General features: G+C 45.8%; 1 protein-coding gene across 1 annotated transcript; it reads right to left on the bottom strand.

Annotated features, from left to right (window-relative positions):
• Nucleotides 1–1,732: 1,732 nt before the first annotated feature.
• Nucleotides 1,733–17,255, bottom strand: tbc1d2 (TBC1 domain family, member 2). Its single transcript, XM_076105227.1, has 19 exons — nt 16,925–17,255; nt 14,160–14,373; nt 13,590–13,772; nt 12,943–13,487; nt 12,570–12,696; nt 8,341–8,461; nt 8,118–8,260; nt 7,794–8,014; nt 7,363–7,632; nt 6,782–6,886; nt 6,544–6,654; nt 6,286–6,458; nt 6,088–6,199; nt 5,596–5,793; nt 5,103–5,290; nt 4,884–5,004; nt 4,445–4,630; nt 3,580–3,701; nt 1,733–2,965 (listed from the first exon to the last, which is right to left on the bottom strand). Exons 2-19 carry the CDS (start codon nt 14,368–14,370, stop codon nt 2,764–2,766), a joined length of 3,339 nt encoding a protein of 1,112 aa, XP_075961342.1. The 5' UTR covers nt 14,371–14,373; nt 16,925–17,255; the 3' UTR covers nt 1,733–2,763.
• Nucleotides 17,256–17,321: the final 66 nt, after the last annotated feature.

Below are 17,321 nucleotides of genomic sequence, written 5' to 3'. Positions count from 1 at the left end.
GTATGAACAAAGAAAGAAAACTACTTAAAGATGAATTGATTATTAAATAGTTTATAGAACAGATTATTTCGCCTTCATCATCACAGCTTAGATTACAGTCTCTGCTCCTTTAAAGCGAGAACATGAACTGATCTCTGGTGACTTGGTTGTAGATTCTGATCGGCTCATTTTTAATAAGAACATTGAGAAGATATATACTCATGTGTTTGTTGTATAAATACTCGGAAACAAATATTTGAGAGACAACATTGAATATTGAAATTAAACAACAAAATGTTTACAGAGTGAAAATGTTGTTTCAGTCTTTATTTGAATCCTAAACCTTATTTTTATTAAAACATAGAAAAGTGTATAAAAACCTTTTCCATAAATTTGAGATTTCAGCCCACAAGTTAAGAGTGAAGCTGAGATCTTATCCGGTAAAACCCTGAAGTCAAACTAACTGGCTTTTGAATGTAAACTGTCCCAATTTAATTCAAAATATTTGAGTTCAAATGAATGTCTCATTAAAAGTGTCAAAACTTCTAAATCCATCTATCCATCCATCCATTTTCCACCGCTTATCCGGGGTCGGGTCGCGGTGGCAGCAGGTCAAGCAGGCCGACCCAGACCTCCCTCTCACCGGCAACATGTTCCAGCTCATTCTGGGGGATCCCGAGGCGTTCCCAGGCCAGCTGGGAGATGTAATCTCTCCAGCGTGTTCTGGGTCTTCCCCGGGGTCTCTTCCCAGTTGGACGTGCCTGGAAAACCTCCAGTGGGAGGCGTCCAGGAGGCATCCTAATTAGATGCCCGAACCACCTCAGCTGACTCCTTTCGACGCGAAGGAGTAGCGGCTCGACTCCAAGCTCCCTCCTGATGACCGAGCTCCTTACCCTATCTCTAAGGCTGAGCCCGGCCACCCTACGGAGGAAGCTCATTTCGGCCGCTTGTAGCCGCGACCTTGTCCTTTCGGTCACGACCCAGAGTTCGTGACCATAGGTGAGGGTAGGAACGTAGACCGAGTGGTAAATTGAGAGCTTTGCCTTCCGGCTCAGCTCCCTCTTCACCAAGACGGTCCGGTGCAGCGCCTGCTTTACTGCTGCAGCCGCACCGATCCGCCTGTCGATCTCCCGCTCCATCTTACCCTCACTCGTGAACAAGACCCCGAGATACTTGAACTCCTTCGCTTGAGGTAGGCACTCCGTCCCCACCTGGAGGGAGCAATCCACCGGTTTCCGGCAGAGAACCATGGCCTCAGATTTGGAGGTGCTAACTCTCATCCCCGCCGCTTCACACTCGGCTGCAAACCGCCCCAGTGAATGCTGGAGGTCACGATCCGAGGAGGCTAACAGGACCACATCATCTGCAAATAGCAGAGAGGCGATCCCGAGACCCCCGAAACTGACGTTCTCCGCCCCCAGACTTCTAAATCTAAATTACTAATTAGTATGCATTTAATAATTAGTGAATGTTATACATTTAACAGAGGCCTGTGTCCTTGTGTGAACTATCTGGGACACCAGGCATCTTCAGCAAATGTTTAGTCTATTAAGAAGCAGTTGATTGCCGAAAGAACACTTCAGCTGTTTGTCCTGAATAAGAATGATAATAAACTTGTAGAAAGCGTCAATACTTACGCAGGGCTGATTTGCGACCATGATTTACGAGAAAGTGACCTTTGTACTAGAACGAATTGTTAAAGTGTCCAGATACGTAGACGCCTGTGTGAAACACAAAATGTGTGTGTGTTACCCTGTGCCAGCCCACTGCATGAGAGATATATATATATATATATATATATTTTAGTGCTGGGCAAGCTGGGCAAGAATGCGTTAACGCATTCATTAAATAACGCAGACAATTATTTTATCTTGCGTTAACGCATTTTTAAAATTTATTATAATTTTTTTATTTTTTTTTTATTTTAAAGAGACAATACATATACATAACAACAAGAAGATGACAAGAACAGTGGGATAAAAGCCAGCAAACTCCTATAGTCAGTTGTGTATGTGTGTATGTATGTATGTATGTGTGTGTGTGTGTGTGTGTGTGAAAACGTGTGTGTGTATGTCCTTGAGCCTTTTGAGATGGGAAAAAAAAATAATAATAATAATAATAATTAAAAAACAACAAAAAAAACAGGTAAGTATTTTAAATTTATTATTATTGTAACAGACATGTTTATCGTTTTGTATTGGAGATATGATGTCCCTTCAGGGTTGCCGTAGAGAAAAGGCGACTTCCGCTTCTGGTCGAGGGGGGGGGGCAGAAATAAAGAGAGAAGCTGCACCAGCTGTTGCTCTCCCTGGAGACTACTGGACATCGCTGCGGTAAAGTCAGCAGACACTCAGATCTCCGTGGTCAACTCAGCAGACACTTACATGTTAGTGCACCTATATGCTGACATTCACGGTAAACGCATTTAAACGGCACAGATCGGGAGCGAGCGAAGGACTTTGAAAGTTAGGGAAAGATTAACGTGAGACAACATCCGGTTTCTTCAGACGAACATCCGGTTTTCAGAATAAGATGCCAACAAAGTATGAATTATATTCACATTAAGTATAAAACATGCTACCTGCATCTCGTGAACCAAATGTTATTGCCCTTTTGTTCATATAGCAGTACTTTTAAAATAAAAGTGCGCAATACACTACTTTTGAATTCATTATTGAACTTTGCCATAACAATGAGATTAATCGAGATTAATCGCAAAAAATCCATGCGATTAATCGCGATTAAATATTTTAATCGTTGCCCAGCACTAATATAAATATAAACTTAGAGTTCGTCGTCGTCCTCACTGACCGCCGTGTCGAGATCTTTGTCTTTTCGTTCGGCGCTCTCCGTCATGAACTCCCTCTGCTGCTCCTCCAGCTCCTGCAGCTCTCCCTGCAGGCGAGTCAGGTGAAGCGCTCGCCGGTTCCTCAGCAGGCGGCCGGGGAACGGGTTCATGTCACTGAAGGCGATGCTGGTCAGCCTCCTGCAGGACAACACCACGATTAACAGCTTCATCCACAAGACAGAAAACCTCTTTCAACGCTTTAGAGGACGTTTACTGTCTTTATTCAGCTGGAGAACGACAGAGAGAAAGAAAGGACTCGTCCTATATACTAGATACTAGATACTGTGTACTGTATACTATATACTATATACTGTGTAATGTGTACTATATACTGTGTACTAGATACTGTGTACTGTATACTGTGTACTTTATACTATATAGTATAGAGTACACAGTACACAGTATATAGTATATACTGTGTACTGTGTACTCTATACTATATACTGTGTACTGTGCACTATATACTAGAATCTAGTATATAGTGCACAGTACACAGTATATAGTGCAATGTACTGCATCATCTAGTAACTAGATGATGCAGTACATTGCACTCATAGATGTCATGTAGTTTGTGACTTTGTCTCACTGGAGATGTGACCAGCAGTTTTCTTAAAGCAGAATTCAGAATAGAAACAGTGGATTTGATGCGTTGACACTAAAAGCTCTGCAGCGTTGTAACTGAGCTCCAGCAGGTGGCAGCATCTCAACAATGAGGATCCTTTCATAAAGAGTCACACCAGGGGAGCCTTTACCTGCCGTCAGAGATGGTCTTGGTGAAGAAGCGCAGGTACTGGTAGATCTCCACGCCATCGTGGATCTTCAGCACGTCATCCTCTTTGTATTTGAAGAGAGCCAGAGCGTACCTGAAGATAACCTGCAGCACCAAAGCACACAGGTGAGACTCAAGTCAGCGTTCATTCTACAGACAATATTTAAACAATGTTTGTTGTTCAGAGTTGATCAAATGAATGAATTGTTTCATTTAAGACAAGTGAGGACACTTAAACAAAGTGAGGACACTTAAACAAAGTGAAGACACTTAAACAAAGTGAGGACACTTAAACAAAGTGAAGACATTTAAACAAAGTGAGGACACTTAAACAAAGTGAAGACACTTAAACAAAGTGAAGACACTTAAACAAAGTGAGGACACTTAAACAAAGTGAAGACATTTAAACAAAGTGAAGACACTTAAACAAAGTGAAGACATTTAAACAAAGTGAGGACATTTAAACAAAGTGAGGACACTTAAACAAAGTGAGGACACTTAAACAAAGTGAAGACATTTAAACAAAGTGAAGACATTTAAACAAAGTGAGGACATTGATCTCAATGACAGTGTGTCGGTTGTGTGAAAGTGAAAAACATGTCTGATGCTTTGTTTGTGTAAATTCAATCATACATTACAGCTGAAGTCGTCGTAATGCACCTAGATCAGATCTGAACTCTGAGAGCACCTTTATAGTTTTGAGTCCGATTATTTACGTCTTTTTATTAAATGTATTTCTGTATTTTTTTTCTTTGTTTTTTTTCTGTATTTCTGTATTTCTCATGTATTTTGTCTGTTTCTATATAACAGTATTTTTTTCTGTGTTTCTGTGGTGGTGTGTTCGATACCTTGGTGCCCTCGTACAGGAAGGCGTCCCACAGCGGCAGCAGGATGTCGCTTGGCAGACTCTCCACAAAAACCACCAGGAACCAGTTGAAGGTGATGAGAGACACGTCGATGCTGTGATCCTCAAAGTGAGCCGAGAGTCTGGGAAGCTTCTCCGCCAAAAAGTCCTTCAGCACCCGCTGGTCCGCCTGAACACAGAAACTCAATATTCAATCGATCAACAACACAACACTGATAGATCAATAACACTGATCGATCCATAACACTGATCTCTGTATCTGGTTGCCAGGTTTACACCTGAGATCATTTCACTGATGATGCTTTTATGGAAATATGAGTTTCACACAGAAATAAACAAACAATATTGTGTAGAACTGAAGTTCTGGTTCCTGATCAATGTCACAACGTTCTCCGTTGGTACCAATAATTAGTCTCCTGTACCTGAGAGGCCACCAGGTTCTTGGTGTAGTAGTCCTGAGGCATGAGGGACTCCACCACGGCCACCAGACACCAGAAGGCGTCTTCTTCACTCTGAAGGACCAGCAGAGCGATGGCTGCCACCCTGAGAGACACACAGGTGATCACGCGGCACGTCACGCGACATGTCACATGAGACCTGGATTTGGGGGCCAGGGATTGGACAACATAAAACATGTTTACCTGTTGAGTCCCTGGCAGTAGCCAATGGAAGGGTTCTGCCAGGAGAAGGCCAATAAGATGCGGCGGAGCTGCTGGAGGGCGGGGTTAGAGGGTGAGGAGAAGTGCTGATTGGTTGTCAGGGTGCGATGGAGGTCCAGCTGGATTTGTCTGGAGGCCGGATGAGGACACGTTCGACTCTTCTCACACAGCTGGAAACACAGCAGCTGGATTACTGCAAGGTCATTAACAACATGTTCCTACATCCAGGTGTGAACAGGTGACACTGTGGACAAGTGTGTAGGATGGATCAGTTGTGGATCAGGTGTGGATAAGGTGTGGACAAGGTGTGAACAGGTGTGGATAAGGTGTTGACCAGGTGTGGATCAGGTGTGGTCAAGGTCCGGACAAGGTGTGGATAAGGTGTGGACAAGGTGTGGATCCGGCGTGAACAGGTGTGGATGAGGTGTGGATAAGGTGTGGGACAGGTGTGGACAGGTGTTAACTTCCTGCACACCTGCTGGTAGCGGTGTGGGTGACGCTCCCTGATGGTCCTGGTTCTGGCTCGGACCACCCAGCGCCACACCCGCTGGCGGTACTCCTGAGGGATGCCGCCTCGCAGCAGACCTTTGAGCTCAGGTGAGGGACTGAGGTCTTCTGACCTGCCGGTGAGGTACTGAGCCCAGCGACTCAACAGGTAGCGCTCTGCACCTTCCTGCAGGTAGAAACCCAGAGACTTTAAATAAACATCCTGTTACATCGACTTCCTCAGAGGACACAACCACACATCTGTGTACCTGTGAGGACTTTTCTTAGACCATCGATCACAATCTGTTCATTGTTGGACAGCTGATCTGATGGGCTGAGGTACACAGGTCTCCAGGTACACAGGAATACATTTCTACAGGTACACAGGTCTAGAGGTACAAAAGTGTACAGGTACACAGGTGTACAGGTACAAAGGTCTACAGGTACAAAGGTCTACAGGTGTACAGGTGAGGGTTCCTACCTGATGCAGCAGGTTGTGTGAGCGGATCTCCAGCGCCTGAATCTTTGCCAGCAGCTTCATGTCCTCCACCTCGTATTCTGGGATGATTTTGAATCCGTACTCGTCGTGATCTCTGAGGATACAACAGATTTAACACAATCAATGCACCAGGTGTTCCTGTTATTCTGTCCACCCAGGTGCTGTGACCGTCCTAGCTACCTGGCCACGTTAAGCTGGAGGGCGCTCTTCAGCTCCCTTTTCAGGGCCTCCTCGATCATCTTCTGGACCTTCCCCCGCTGGACCGGATCCAGAGTCGTGGTCTCCTGCAGCTGCCGCAGGACGCCCAGGTAGCGGCTCTCCACCTGGCAGTGACTGGCCTCCAGATAGGAACACTGCAGCCAATCAGGAGACAGGAAACACAGCGTGAAGCCGAGCTTTAACGAAACCTTGATAAAGGCGTTCACCAGCTGGACTCACCTTCACCATCAGACTCTTCTCCTGCTCACAACTGGTCCTCCAGAGTTTAGTCAGCTGGTGGATCTCAGAGTTCAGGAACTGGTTCTGAGTCTTGTACGCCTCAATGTCATCCTGAAGAATCAGAGAGAAACCAGTTCATACTGGATCTCTGTGGCCGATACCAGTAGAGTGACAACAATATATACAGGTGTAATAAAAAATATATTTAATTATATTTGTGTGCTTCAAAGAGTTTCACCTTCAGGTTTTCGATGTCTCTATGAAGCTGTCTGAAGGTCTGAGAGTTCAAACTTCCATCAGAGGACAGACAGGAAGTAACCTGATCAGAGAGCTTTATGATCACCTGACAGGAAACAACAACAGGAAGTCACCTGATCAGACAGCTTTAAGATCACCTGACAGGAAACAAGAAAGAAACCAGAAACCATTTTTATTGTCATATACATATACACAAAATTTGCCTTATGCATTTGACCCATCCCTGTATATAGGGAGCAGTGGGCTGCCAATGATGCCCGGGGAGCCGGGGATTCAGTGTCTTGCTCAGGCACACTACGACACGTCCCAGTCGAGGATCGAACCGTTGACCCTGCGGTTACCAGACAACCCTCTTAACCCAGTGAGCCACGGTCGTCCCCAGAAAGTCATTCAACAAGCTTCACATCACAGATGTACAAACACAAATCATCTGATCTCAGTACAGGTGAGAAAGATTAATATAGCCTTCGATAAACAATACAACTGTGATTTGGGTTGTTTTTAGGTAGATATTCATCCTCAGGTGTTGAACCAGGTGTTCTGTCCTGAGGTGAGACTCACCTCCTGCTTGGCGTTGTTCTTCTCGATCAGCATCCCAATGTTGTCCTGCAGGTCGACCAGCTGAGCGTCTCTGTGAGACAGACTCCTCTTGGTGTCCTCGGCCTCCTTCTTCACCTCCTCCAGCTGACCTCTGAGGTCAGCCGCCTGTCGCTCTCGATGTCTCAGCAGCTCCAGACGCTGCTGCTCGTCTTTCTCCGCCAGAAACTCTGCACAGGTTCTCTTCTCCAGCTGAGACGCCTCCAAGGCTTTGTGGAGGATCCACACCAGCTCCTGGACCCGACACATTATTATTATTATTATTATTATTAATAAAATAATTATCATTATCAGCAACACCTCTCTGTAGCTGACATTACAACATTATTTGATGATCCTCCTATGGATTAAAATCCCCCGATCAATATGTATCTGATCACAGAGCTATTGATCACCTTCTGAGCTCTGACGTCCTCCATAAGCACCAGGTTCTCCTGCTGGAGATGAGACGTCCGGTCTGAGGAAAGAGAGTCTCTGCAGACGACCGTCATGGGGGACGAGCTGCGAGTCTTCGTCTTCCTGGTTTGATGGTCCAACGCCGAAGGTGAGTCAGGGGTCACCTGACCTGCTGACTCAGCCAATGGGAGGAGAGGGGGCGGAGTCTCAACAGACAGAGCTGGAGAGAATCACATGTGACAGTGTTATAGAATCACTTATACTTATTGTATTATTTTTAATATTCATACTTGTATACGAGGTACTAGTACTACTTATTGTACTTATTGTATTAGAGTACGTACTCATAGTTTTGTCGGGTTCTGCAGAGTTTGGGGGGATCCTCTGTGGAGCGTCGATATGAAACACACTCTGACTCTGACTCAACTCCTGAGACGCCCTCTTACGAAGACTGTGGACCGAGTTTCTGACCAACACACAAAGATCATAATCACTGGGGCTCATGGGAAACGTAGTCTCAGTCGGACTCTGATATTAAACACTCACTGGATCTCGATGAGTGGGTGTTTGAGCGACATGTTGGCGAGCGGCGTCCTCGGTGACGGGACGTTAGCGGCCTCCTCGCCCACCAGACCCAGCGGGCCGGTCAACACGGACAGGAAGTTGTCTGCAGAATAAAGGTCAGAGGATGATCAATATTAAAGGACTCATCACATGATCAATAATCTGTAGTCTTGATCATACATTCATTAACCTTTTGACAATTTTTTCACATTAATGTAGTTCTATTTCATCCTTACCGCCAGAGGGAATGCTTAACACTGGATATCTTCCGTCTCGCGCATGCGCATGTCGAGTCTTTATATCAACCAAGTCACCTGGGACCTCGGATGACCCCCGTCGTCTATAAGTTCCGGTGTCATCCTGAGATCAGTCCTTTTTCATCTTCTCGCTACGCAGGCTAGCTACCATGGTAGCATAAGCTTAAGATTTTATTAGAGTCGTCATATACATATACACATACATGAAATGTAACTTCTGCATTTAACCCATCCCTAGCTTATTAGGAGCAGTGGGCTGCTGAGAAGCACCCGGTAAGCAGTTAGGGGTTCAGTGTCTTGCTCAGGGACACTTCGGCACAGGACTCGTAGCAGCCAAGGATCGAACCGCCGACCTTGCGGTTGCCGGACGACCCACTACTAATACAACCCTACCTAAATCCCCGCCAGGCAACCTCTGAACTTGGGGACTAACAGTTGCCCCCCCAAAGCCTCCAGAGACAGGGGGGCCAGGAGATGATGTCTCCGGGCCGGCTGTCGTTCTTTCTCCCAGATGCAGTTCATGCTCCGGACCCTTGGGCGGCGTCCACCCTAACAGTGCCTACTCACTCTATCCCCATGGAGGGAGAGAGCATATCTGGCAAATGGTTTCCCCATGGGCTCGGTTCCATTCCGCCGGGAGATTGTCACAACAGATGCCTGCCTCTCAAGGTGGGATGCAGTGTGGCAGAACAGGACTGCTTGGGGGCAGTTGTCTGCTCAAGATCGCATGGGCAGGTCAATGTTCTAGAGCTAGCGCTCAAACACTTCCTGCCATATTTGAAGGGAAAGCATGTGCTTGTCCGGTCGGACAACACCTCTGCTGTGTTTTCACATAAAGCATCAAGGGGGCCGCTATTTCAGGGCAGCATATTTCAGGGCAGCATACTAAGGTCAACAATGACACAGTAGGGAGCCACAGACTGGTGTCCCTCTTCCTAAAAGGGGCTCTGCGATTGCGTCCCCCGAGCACCCCGAAGGCCCTTGCATGGGACCTACCCTTGGCACTGGACATCCTATGCTTGCCTTCTTTTGAACACCTCGCACAGGCGGAGCCCAGATGGCTATCGGCCAAAACGTTTTTTCTCCTTGCCATTACTTCAGCTAAACGTGTGGGCGAGCTGCATGCCCTGTCGGTGAATGAATCATGTCTCAAGTGGAACTCAGAATGCTTGGGTGTCACTTTGTGGCGTAATGCAGCGTTTCTCCCAAAGGTGTTGACACGCTCGCATATCAACCAGCCTATCCAGCTTGCACAGTTTGTATATCTAGAAGATATCTAGTGTTAAGCAATGGCGGTCATCCAGGATTCATAGAACCGTAGTTACATTCGTAACTTTCGTTTTATTCTTAGAATGCTATTTATATCTGTGTTAATGTTTCATTTATTTTGTATTATTTATTATTGCTCATATATATAACTTTCGATATATATATATATATATATATATATATATATATATATACACGAATATAACCAAACTCAGTCTGACAAACTGACGATTATCGTCCCAAAGGACAACATGAAGAACACAAAGACTGTCGTGGTTCAAGTCTTCGTTTGTCACATTTACACTTTTTTATCATTTCTTATCTTTATGTTTTGTTATTAAATTCACACTGAAAGCAAACCGGTGGTGAAACATCTGGTTTCAGTAAAAACTCAATGAAGTTCTGAACCAGTGTTCAATGGTTTATATTTATGTGAGAGTAACAATAAACTTTCTTCAGAAACAGGAAGTAGACACTGTGGGAGGTGGAAGGAGGGCCTTCTGTGAGGACAGCTGTGTTCCATCAAGCACCAGGGTGAGTTATAACAACGACAAACTCTGGTATGCAGCTAAGGCTGCACAAGGATCAGGCATTTAGGAGTGGGGACAAGGACAGTTTTATTAAGGCGGTGAGAGACGCTAAACGACTGTACTCTGAGAAACTGCAACACCAGCTCTCAGCAAGTGACTCTGCTTCTGTCTGGAGAAGCCTCAGACAGATCACCAGCCAAAAGTCCCCTACTCCATGAATGACCTCCGCCTGGCAGACAAGCTGAACGAGTTCTACTGTTGCTTTGATAGGCAATGGGACAGCCCTGACTCCATCCCCGACAGCTCCATCAATCAGCCCCAGACCACCAGGTCCCCCTCCCTTCAGCTCTCCCTTTAACACCATCATCCCGTCTTTGCTGCATGACAAGCTCTCCCAGCTGCACGTGCCTGACTCCACCTGCAAGTGGATCACAGACTTCCTGTCTGACAGGAAGCAGCACGTCAAGCTGGGAAAACACGTCTCAGCCTCCTGGACCATCAGCACCGGTTCCCCCCCAAGGCTGTGTTCTTTCCCCTCTGCTCTTCTCCTTGTACACGAACAGCTGCCCCTCCAGTCACCAGTCTGTCAAGCTCCTGAACTTCGCGGATGACACCACCCTCATTGGACTCATCTCTGGTGGGGATGAGTCCGCCTACAGGTGGGAGACTGACCATCTGGTGACCTGGTGCGGTCTGAACAACTTGGAGCTCAACGCTCTAACAGTGGACAGTGGATATGGTTGTGGATTTCCGGAAGAATGCAGCCCCACCAGCCCCTATCACCCTGTGTGACTCCCCCGTTGACGCGGTAGAGTCCTTCCACTTCCTGGGCTCCATCATATCCCAGGACCTCAAGTGGGAGCTGAACATCAGCTCCATCACCAAGAAGGCTCAGCAGAGGATGTAGTTCCTTAGACAGCTGAAGAAATTCAACCTGCCAAAGACAATGATGGTGCACTTCTACACTGCCATCATTGAGTCCATCCTCTGCTCCTCCATCACGGTCTGGTACGCTGCAGCCACTGCCAAGGACAAGGGCAGGCTGCAGTGCATCATTCACTCTGCTGAGAGGGTGATTGGTTGCAATCTGCCATCCCTCCAGGACTTGTTCACTTCAAGGACCCTGAAGCGAGCAAGAAAGACTGTAGCCGACCCCTCTCACCCTGGACAAAAACTGTTCATGCCCCTTCCATCTGGCAGGAGGCTGAGGTCCATCAGGACCAAGACCTCCATCAGGACCGAGACGTCACGACACATGAACAGTTTCTTCCCGTCCGCAGTCGGGCTCATTAACAGAGCCCGGGTCCCCCACTGACTCCGTCATCCCCAGGACAACCTCCTACCGGTCAGTCCCCTGCACATCCCTTCTAGGTTCTTATTTAAACACACTCGACACTTTTACACAACACTTACATCTCACTTGTTTATAGTCCTGTTATCTGTTCGTTTGTGCACTTCATTCTATATTTCACTTTATTTTATATCTTTCTGTACATTTTAATGTTTCTACTTTGCACTGTTGATTGTTGTTGATTGTTAAATGTTTGCACCTCCCGTCATGTCAAATTCCTTGTATGTTCAACATACCATGGCAATAAATGGTTCTGATTCTGATTCTGATTAAAAATAAAAGCTTTGTGGTCAGAAACACATAAGTCACAATGGTGTGTCTCCTTTTAGAAGTGCATCAACGTAATAATCAACGTAGTCCACAAACATTGATGATTAAATTAGTCGGCAACGGGTCTGATGATGGGTAGTTGATGACGTCATCAGGCATCCAGTCCGTCCGCGTGACATCACACCCTGTTCCACACATTAAAGGAGAACATTTCCTGACATCCTCTGGCGCCGGAGAGAGGGGCGTGGCTTATCGCCATGGAAGCCGTTATCAACTTAAGCCATTTATTTCTTCCATTTCTGGACCATAATTTACTAAATGAACATCATGCTGTATTGAAGAAGACTTGAAACTAGAGATTGTTTACAATGTTTACTGAGGTAATAGCTCAAGAGAGAAGTAGAGTCATTTTCTCATAGACTTCTATACAACCAGAGGAGTCGCCCCCTGGTGGTCACTAGAGAGAATGCAGCTTTAACACATGAAGCTTTGACTTCACTTTAAAGAACCAGAGGTTGTCTCCTCGTTTCTCACCTGCAGTGTCGTTGTTACTGCTGTTGTTGTTGTTTGTCGGGTCTCGACAGGCGGAATTCCGTCTGTGCTGCCAGCGTCTCACCTGCAGCTGCTGCAGCCAATAGAGCATCAGGTCCTGGCTCACGGCCTGTAGTGGAATATCAAACATAAAATATAATTAATTAATTAAGACACGCACATTTAAAGTTTAATTTGCAGCTGCTCTTCAACGGGAGCGTGAATGCTTGTTGTATACGATGTGTGAATATGAACTCATTGGAACCTCATTAAACCAGGTGAGATGCTTGTTATTATATATTATATATAATATATTTTATTTGTGTTAAATACCTGCGGACAGAGACGGTCCCTGATGGACTGTGACTCCTCCTACCTTGAGGATGAAGGTGCGTTCAGGTGTCCTGATATGGAAGGTGCCCCTCTCAGCCTTCAGCGGGTAGCTGAAGGTGGTGCTGCAGAGCTCCACCTGGCCGAGCGGCGTCACATCCTGCGGCGTGCGGTAGTAGAACAGCTGGTTCTTCTTCTCCTCGTAGGTGAACCAGCGCTGCTTCCAGGCCCTCAGGGGCCCCCCCTGCTTCTGCAGGAAGCCGCACAATTTAGGGTCACCTGAAGAAGAAACCAGAGGTCGCGGCCCCACCTGGTCACAGAACACCTCTTTGATGAGAGGCGGAGCCTGGACCGGGTTCAGGTGAGGAGGAGGAGTCTGCTGGGTGTTCAGGTGAGGAGGAGGAGGAGCCTGCTGGTAGTTTAGGTGAGGTGGAGGAGGAGGAACCTGGTGGGTGTTCAAGTGAGGAGGAGGAGGAGGAACCTGGTGGGTGTTGAGGTAAGGAGGAGGAGCCCGCTGGGGATTCAGGTGAGGAAGAGTAGCCCGCTGGGTGTTGAGGTGAGGAGGAGGAGGAGCCTGCTGGGTGTTGAGGTAAGAAGGAGGAGGAGCCCGCTGGGTGTTGAGGTAAGAAGGAGGAGGAGCCCAATGGATGTTCAGGTGAGGAGGAGGAGCCTGATGGATGTTGAGGTGAGGAGGAGGAGGATCTTGGTGGTCCTGATGCCTCTCAGGTGAGGTTGAAATGAGTTTCTCTGAAGGTGGATCCTGGTGGTTCTGCTGGTCTTTGGACTCAGACATGTGGAGCTCGAGAAGAGGATCTGGTTTTAGTGGATCTGGTTCTGGTTGATCCTTTGGAGGAGACTCTTTAGTTTTCTGTTGCTCTGTAGGAAGAGGACCTAGTTTAGTTTGATCTGGTCTAGTTGGAGAAGCCTGATCTTCTTTTTTCCTCAGTTTTTGTTCCTCAATAAAACCATTTGGTTTTAGTTGATCTTGTTTGGTTTGAGAATCTTCTAATTTCTGTTTATAAGTCGGAGGATCCTTGTGGATTCTGTGTTCGGTGAGATGCAGATGGTCAGGTTTCTCTGCAGATGGTCTGGTTTCTCTGCAGGACTCTTCTTCATTCTGTTCGGTCTCTGCAGGACACAGACGTTTCTTTGCAGGACTCTGGGGGTTCTCTGTAGGACTCTGGTGGGTCTCTGCGGGACTCTGGTGGGTCTCTGCGGGACTCTGGTGGGTCTCGGCGGGACTCTGGTGGGTCTCTGTAGGACTCCGGTGGGTCTCTGCAGGACTCCGGTGGGTCTCTGCAGGACTCCGGTGGGTCTCTGCAGGACTCCGGTGGTTCTGGGACCAGGGCAGAATCTGCCGGTTGTCCTCCTCAGAAGCTGAGATGCAATCAGCTGGTTGAAGCTCGTCCTCGTCAGCAGGAAGCCGGCGAGACGAAGTGGCGCTGTGACTTCCTGTTGAGCTGCTTTCATCCATCCTCTAAAAACAGAGAGACAAAGAAATGTAATGATGTTTTTATGTTGGTAGTGTTGGGAACATAAGGGAGCGTGTTTGAGTTATCAGCATTTAAGAAAACTAAAGTATTGATATCAATAGATTTATTAATGTCAGTAAGATTATTAATGATTATTAATAATAACGGGGCTCCACCCTGAGAACAGGGACCAATAACCAGACTATAAACTAAGTCTCATAATTAGTGTTCACTCACAATGTCAACAGTCTGAGTGCTGTTACACATTCAGAGTGAAAGTGAAGGTTTAAGTTCAAGCAACAGACCACATATCAGCTGTTATCACGATACACAGAGTAATCACAGACAGCTGCTCCTTACACTATAACAGAGTTTATTAACCTCCAATAATAATGATCTAGTCAACTAATATCTCAACTAACAACAACTATACATTTATGAGCACGCTCACGGGGGGGAGTGTGTGGGTATGTGTGCATGCAGTGGGTGTGTGTGTGTATGTATGTATATGTGCATGCAGTGGGTGTGTGTGTGTATGTGTGTGTGTATGTATGTATATGTGCATGCAGTGGGTGTGTGTGAGTGTGTATGTATATGTGCATGCAGTGGGTGTGTGTGTGTGTATGTGTGTGTGTATGTATATGTGCATGCAGTGGGTGTGTGTGTGTGTATGTGTGTGTGTGTATATATATGTGCATGCAGTGGGTGTGTGTGTGTATGTGTGTGTGTGTATGTATATGTGCATGCAGTGGGTGTGTGTGTGTGTATGTATATGTGCATGCAGTGTGTGTGTGTGTGTGTGTGTGTAGGGGAAAGGCAGGACAACAGCTCGGACAACGTGTAACGTAATCTGAAATGTGGCGACGTCTCTCGCGAGACCACAAGATGCGCGAGACTCAGAATGTCGGTAGACCTAACCCTAACCCTAACCCAACCCTAACCCTCTTTCTCAAACTCCAATCAGGATGAACTCTGTGCTCGGCCTGATTCTCTCTGTTTCAGAGCCACATGGTCATATCCCAAGAGTAGAATTAAACTTTGTTTGGATAACACACCACTTTAGAACACATGTATAGAGCAAGTAAAGACCATGAAGGGGTCTGTAGAGGGGGGCCTTGGGGGAACCACAGAACCCATCCACATGAGAGGTCCCCCCTTTATGAAGCCATACTGTGGAGCTGGTTGGTACCAATGGATCCATGAGGTGGTACCAGAACCTTCTATGTGGACCAGGATCCTACATCTCCAGACACTTTATGCTCCCTCACGTCCTGGAGGTTCTGGTATTGACCTGGTTCTGACTCTACAAACAGTCTTTGGGGGGTAGAGTCTCTGACTGTGATGGTTTCACTGGTTTCACTGGTTAGGAAACCATCAACTGATTTAATCTTTAACTAGTACTTTATGTCTTGTTTTAATCTCCTAAAGTCAGAGGAGCATTATTCATATTAATGAAACACCAGATCTTCTTCTTCAAGTGATCAAACTTATTAAAATCCTAAAATCTGGAGACACAAGTTCTTCTTCACTGTCAGAACTATATTTTACTTTCAATTTATAGGAGGAAGAAAGAGAATAATTCATCTTGTTATAACTTTAAATGATAAAACATAATAAAGACATCATGATGGATGAAGGCAGTATTTTGTACTTTTTAAGAAGTATTTAAACACGTTTTACTGAAGTGGAGAACTCCTTGTTTTTCTGTCAGACTCACTAAACACATTCAAACTTCAGGAAATTATTTCAGCAGTAGTGACACATAATGACAGGAAGTGTCTGTTAGTTCCGCCCTTATCAGTGTAACCAAGTGGAACTGACGGGGTGAAACTATTGGGTCCGCCGGACCGGTAATGGGGTGCACGGGGGGGGGGGGGGGGTCCAAGTGGGGGTGGCTGGGTTACTGAACCCAGTGGTGGGTTGAAGTAGAATATTTTGGGTTAGTTTTCTGTTTATTGGCAGTTATTTGTGATTACTTATGTTTTCATGTCTCTTCTAGTCAGTGGGACGCTGTCTTTGGTTTCTTTTCTTTTGCTTTAAGTTGTTGGTGATGCTGTCTGGGCACCTGGTCTGTGAACTCCTCCTGCCCACTAAACCAGCTGTCACTGGTTACACCACAGAGTTATATTTGTACAAATAAAAGATTTATATTTTCATAACAACACTGCCTCTTGCATGTGCGTGCCTTTACGGTGTTTTGAACCGGGTCTCTGTGGCAACGGGGTGCTACATTAGGAAACACGTCTTTAAACATTGATTCTAAAACTTATAACACTATTATATTATATAACTTTATACATTCTATAACACTGTTATATTATATAACCTTATATATTATTTAAATATTCTACAACTTTATATATTCTATGATGACAGATAATGAGAAACAACTGATAATAATAATAAACACTAATAAACACTGATAATAACAGTAAACACTGATAGTAATAATAATTAACACTTCACAGCTGAGATTCCAGAGTCACAGAAAACACTCACACACACACACACACACACACACACACACACACACACTGTGTATCTGCGTGTCCTCACCTGTTCAGAAACGCACCTGAGCGTTTACCTGAAGAGGCGTGGCCTGAACACACCTCGCTGGTCTGGATCCTGTTCTTAAACTCAGACTGAGAGACTGTTTCTTCTTCTTCTCTTGTTCCTCTTCTTCTTCTTCTTCTTCTCCTTTTCCTATTATTATTATTATTATTATTATTATTCCTCTTCTTCTCTGCTTTACTCCGGGTTATCTTCTCTTCCTGGTGTCTCGAGCTGGTTACCTTCTTTTCTCTTCTGCTCTCAACAAATCATCACCGCACCGCGATAACTTCCGTTTTATGTCACAATAAGAGCTGGTTTCCACGTGTTCTCGCTCATTACTTTTCAAAATAAAAGATGACAGATGTGATTTATTCATGTGATATCCGGTAAAGTGACGTCA

This window comes from Anarhichas minor, unplaced genomic scaffold, assembly GCF_050575085.1.
Source record: "Anarhichas minor isolate MPS153535 unplaced genomic scaffold, ASM5057508v1 ptg000031l, whole genome shotgun sequence".
NCBI classification, from domain to species: domain Eukaryota; kingdom Metazoa; phylum Chordata; class Actinopteri; order Perciformes; family Anarhichadidae; genus Anarhichas; species Anarhichas minor.
The sequence above is the reverse complement of the archived record's forward strand: the minus strand, read 5'-3'. Positions and strand labels throughout refer to the sequence as shown.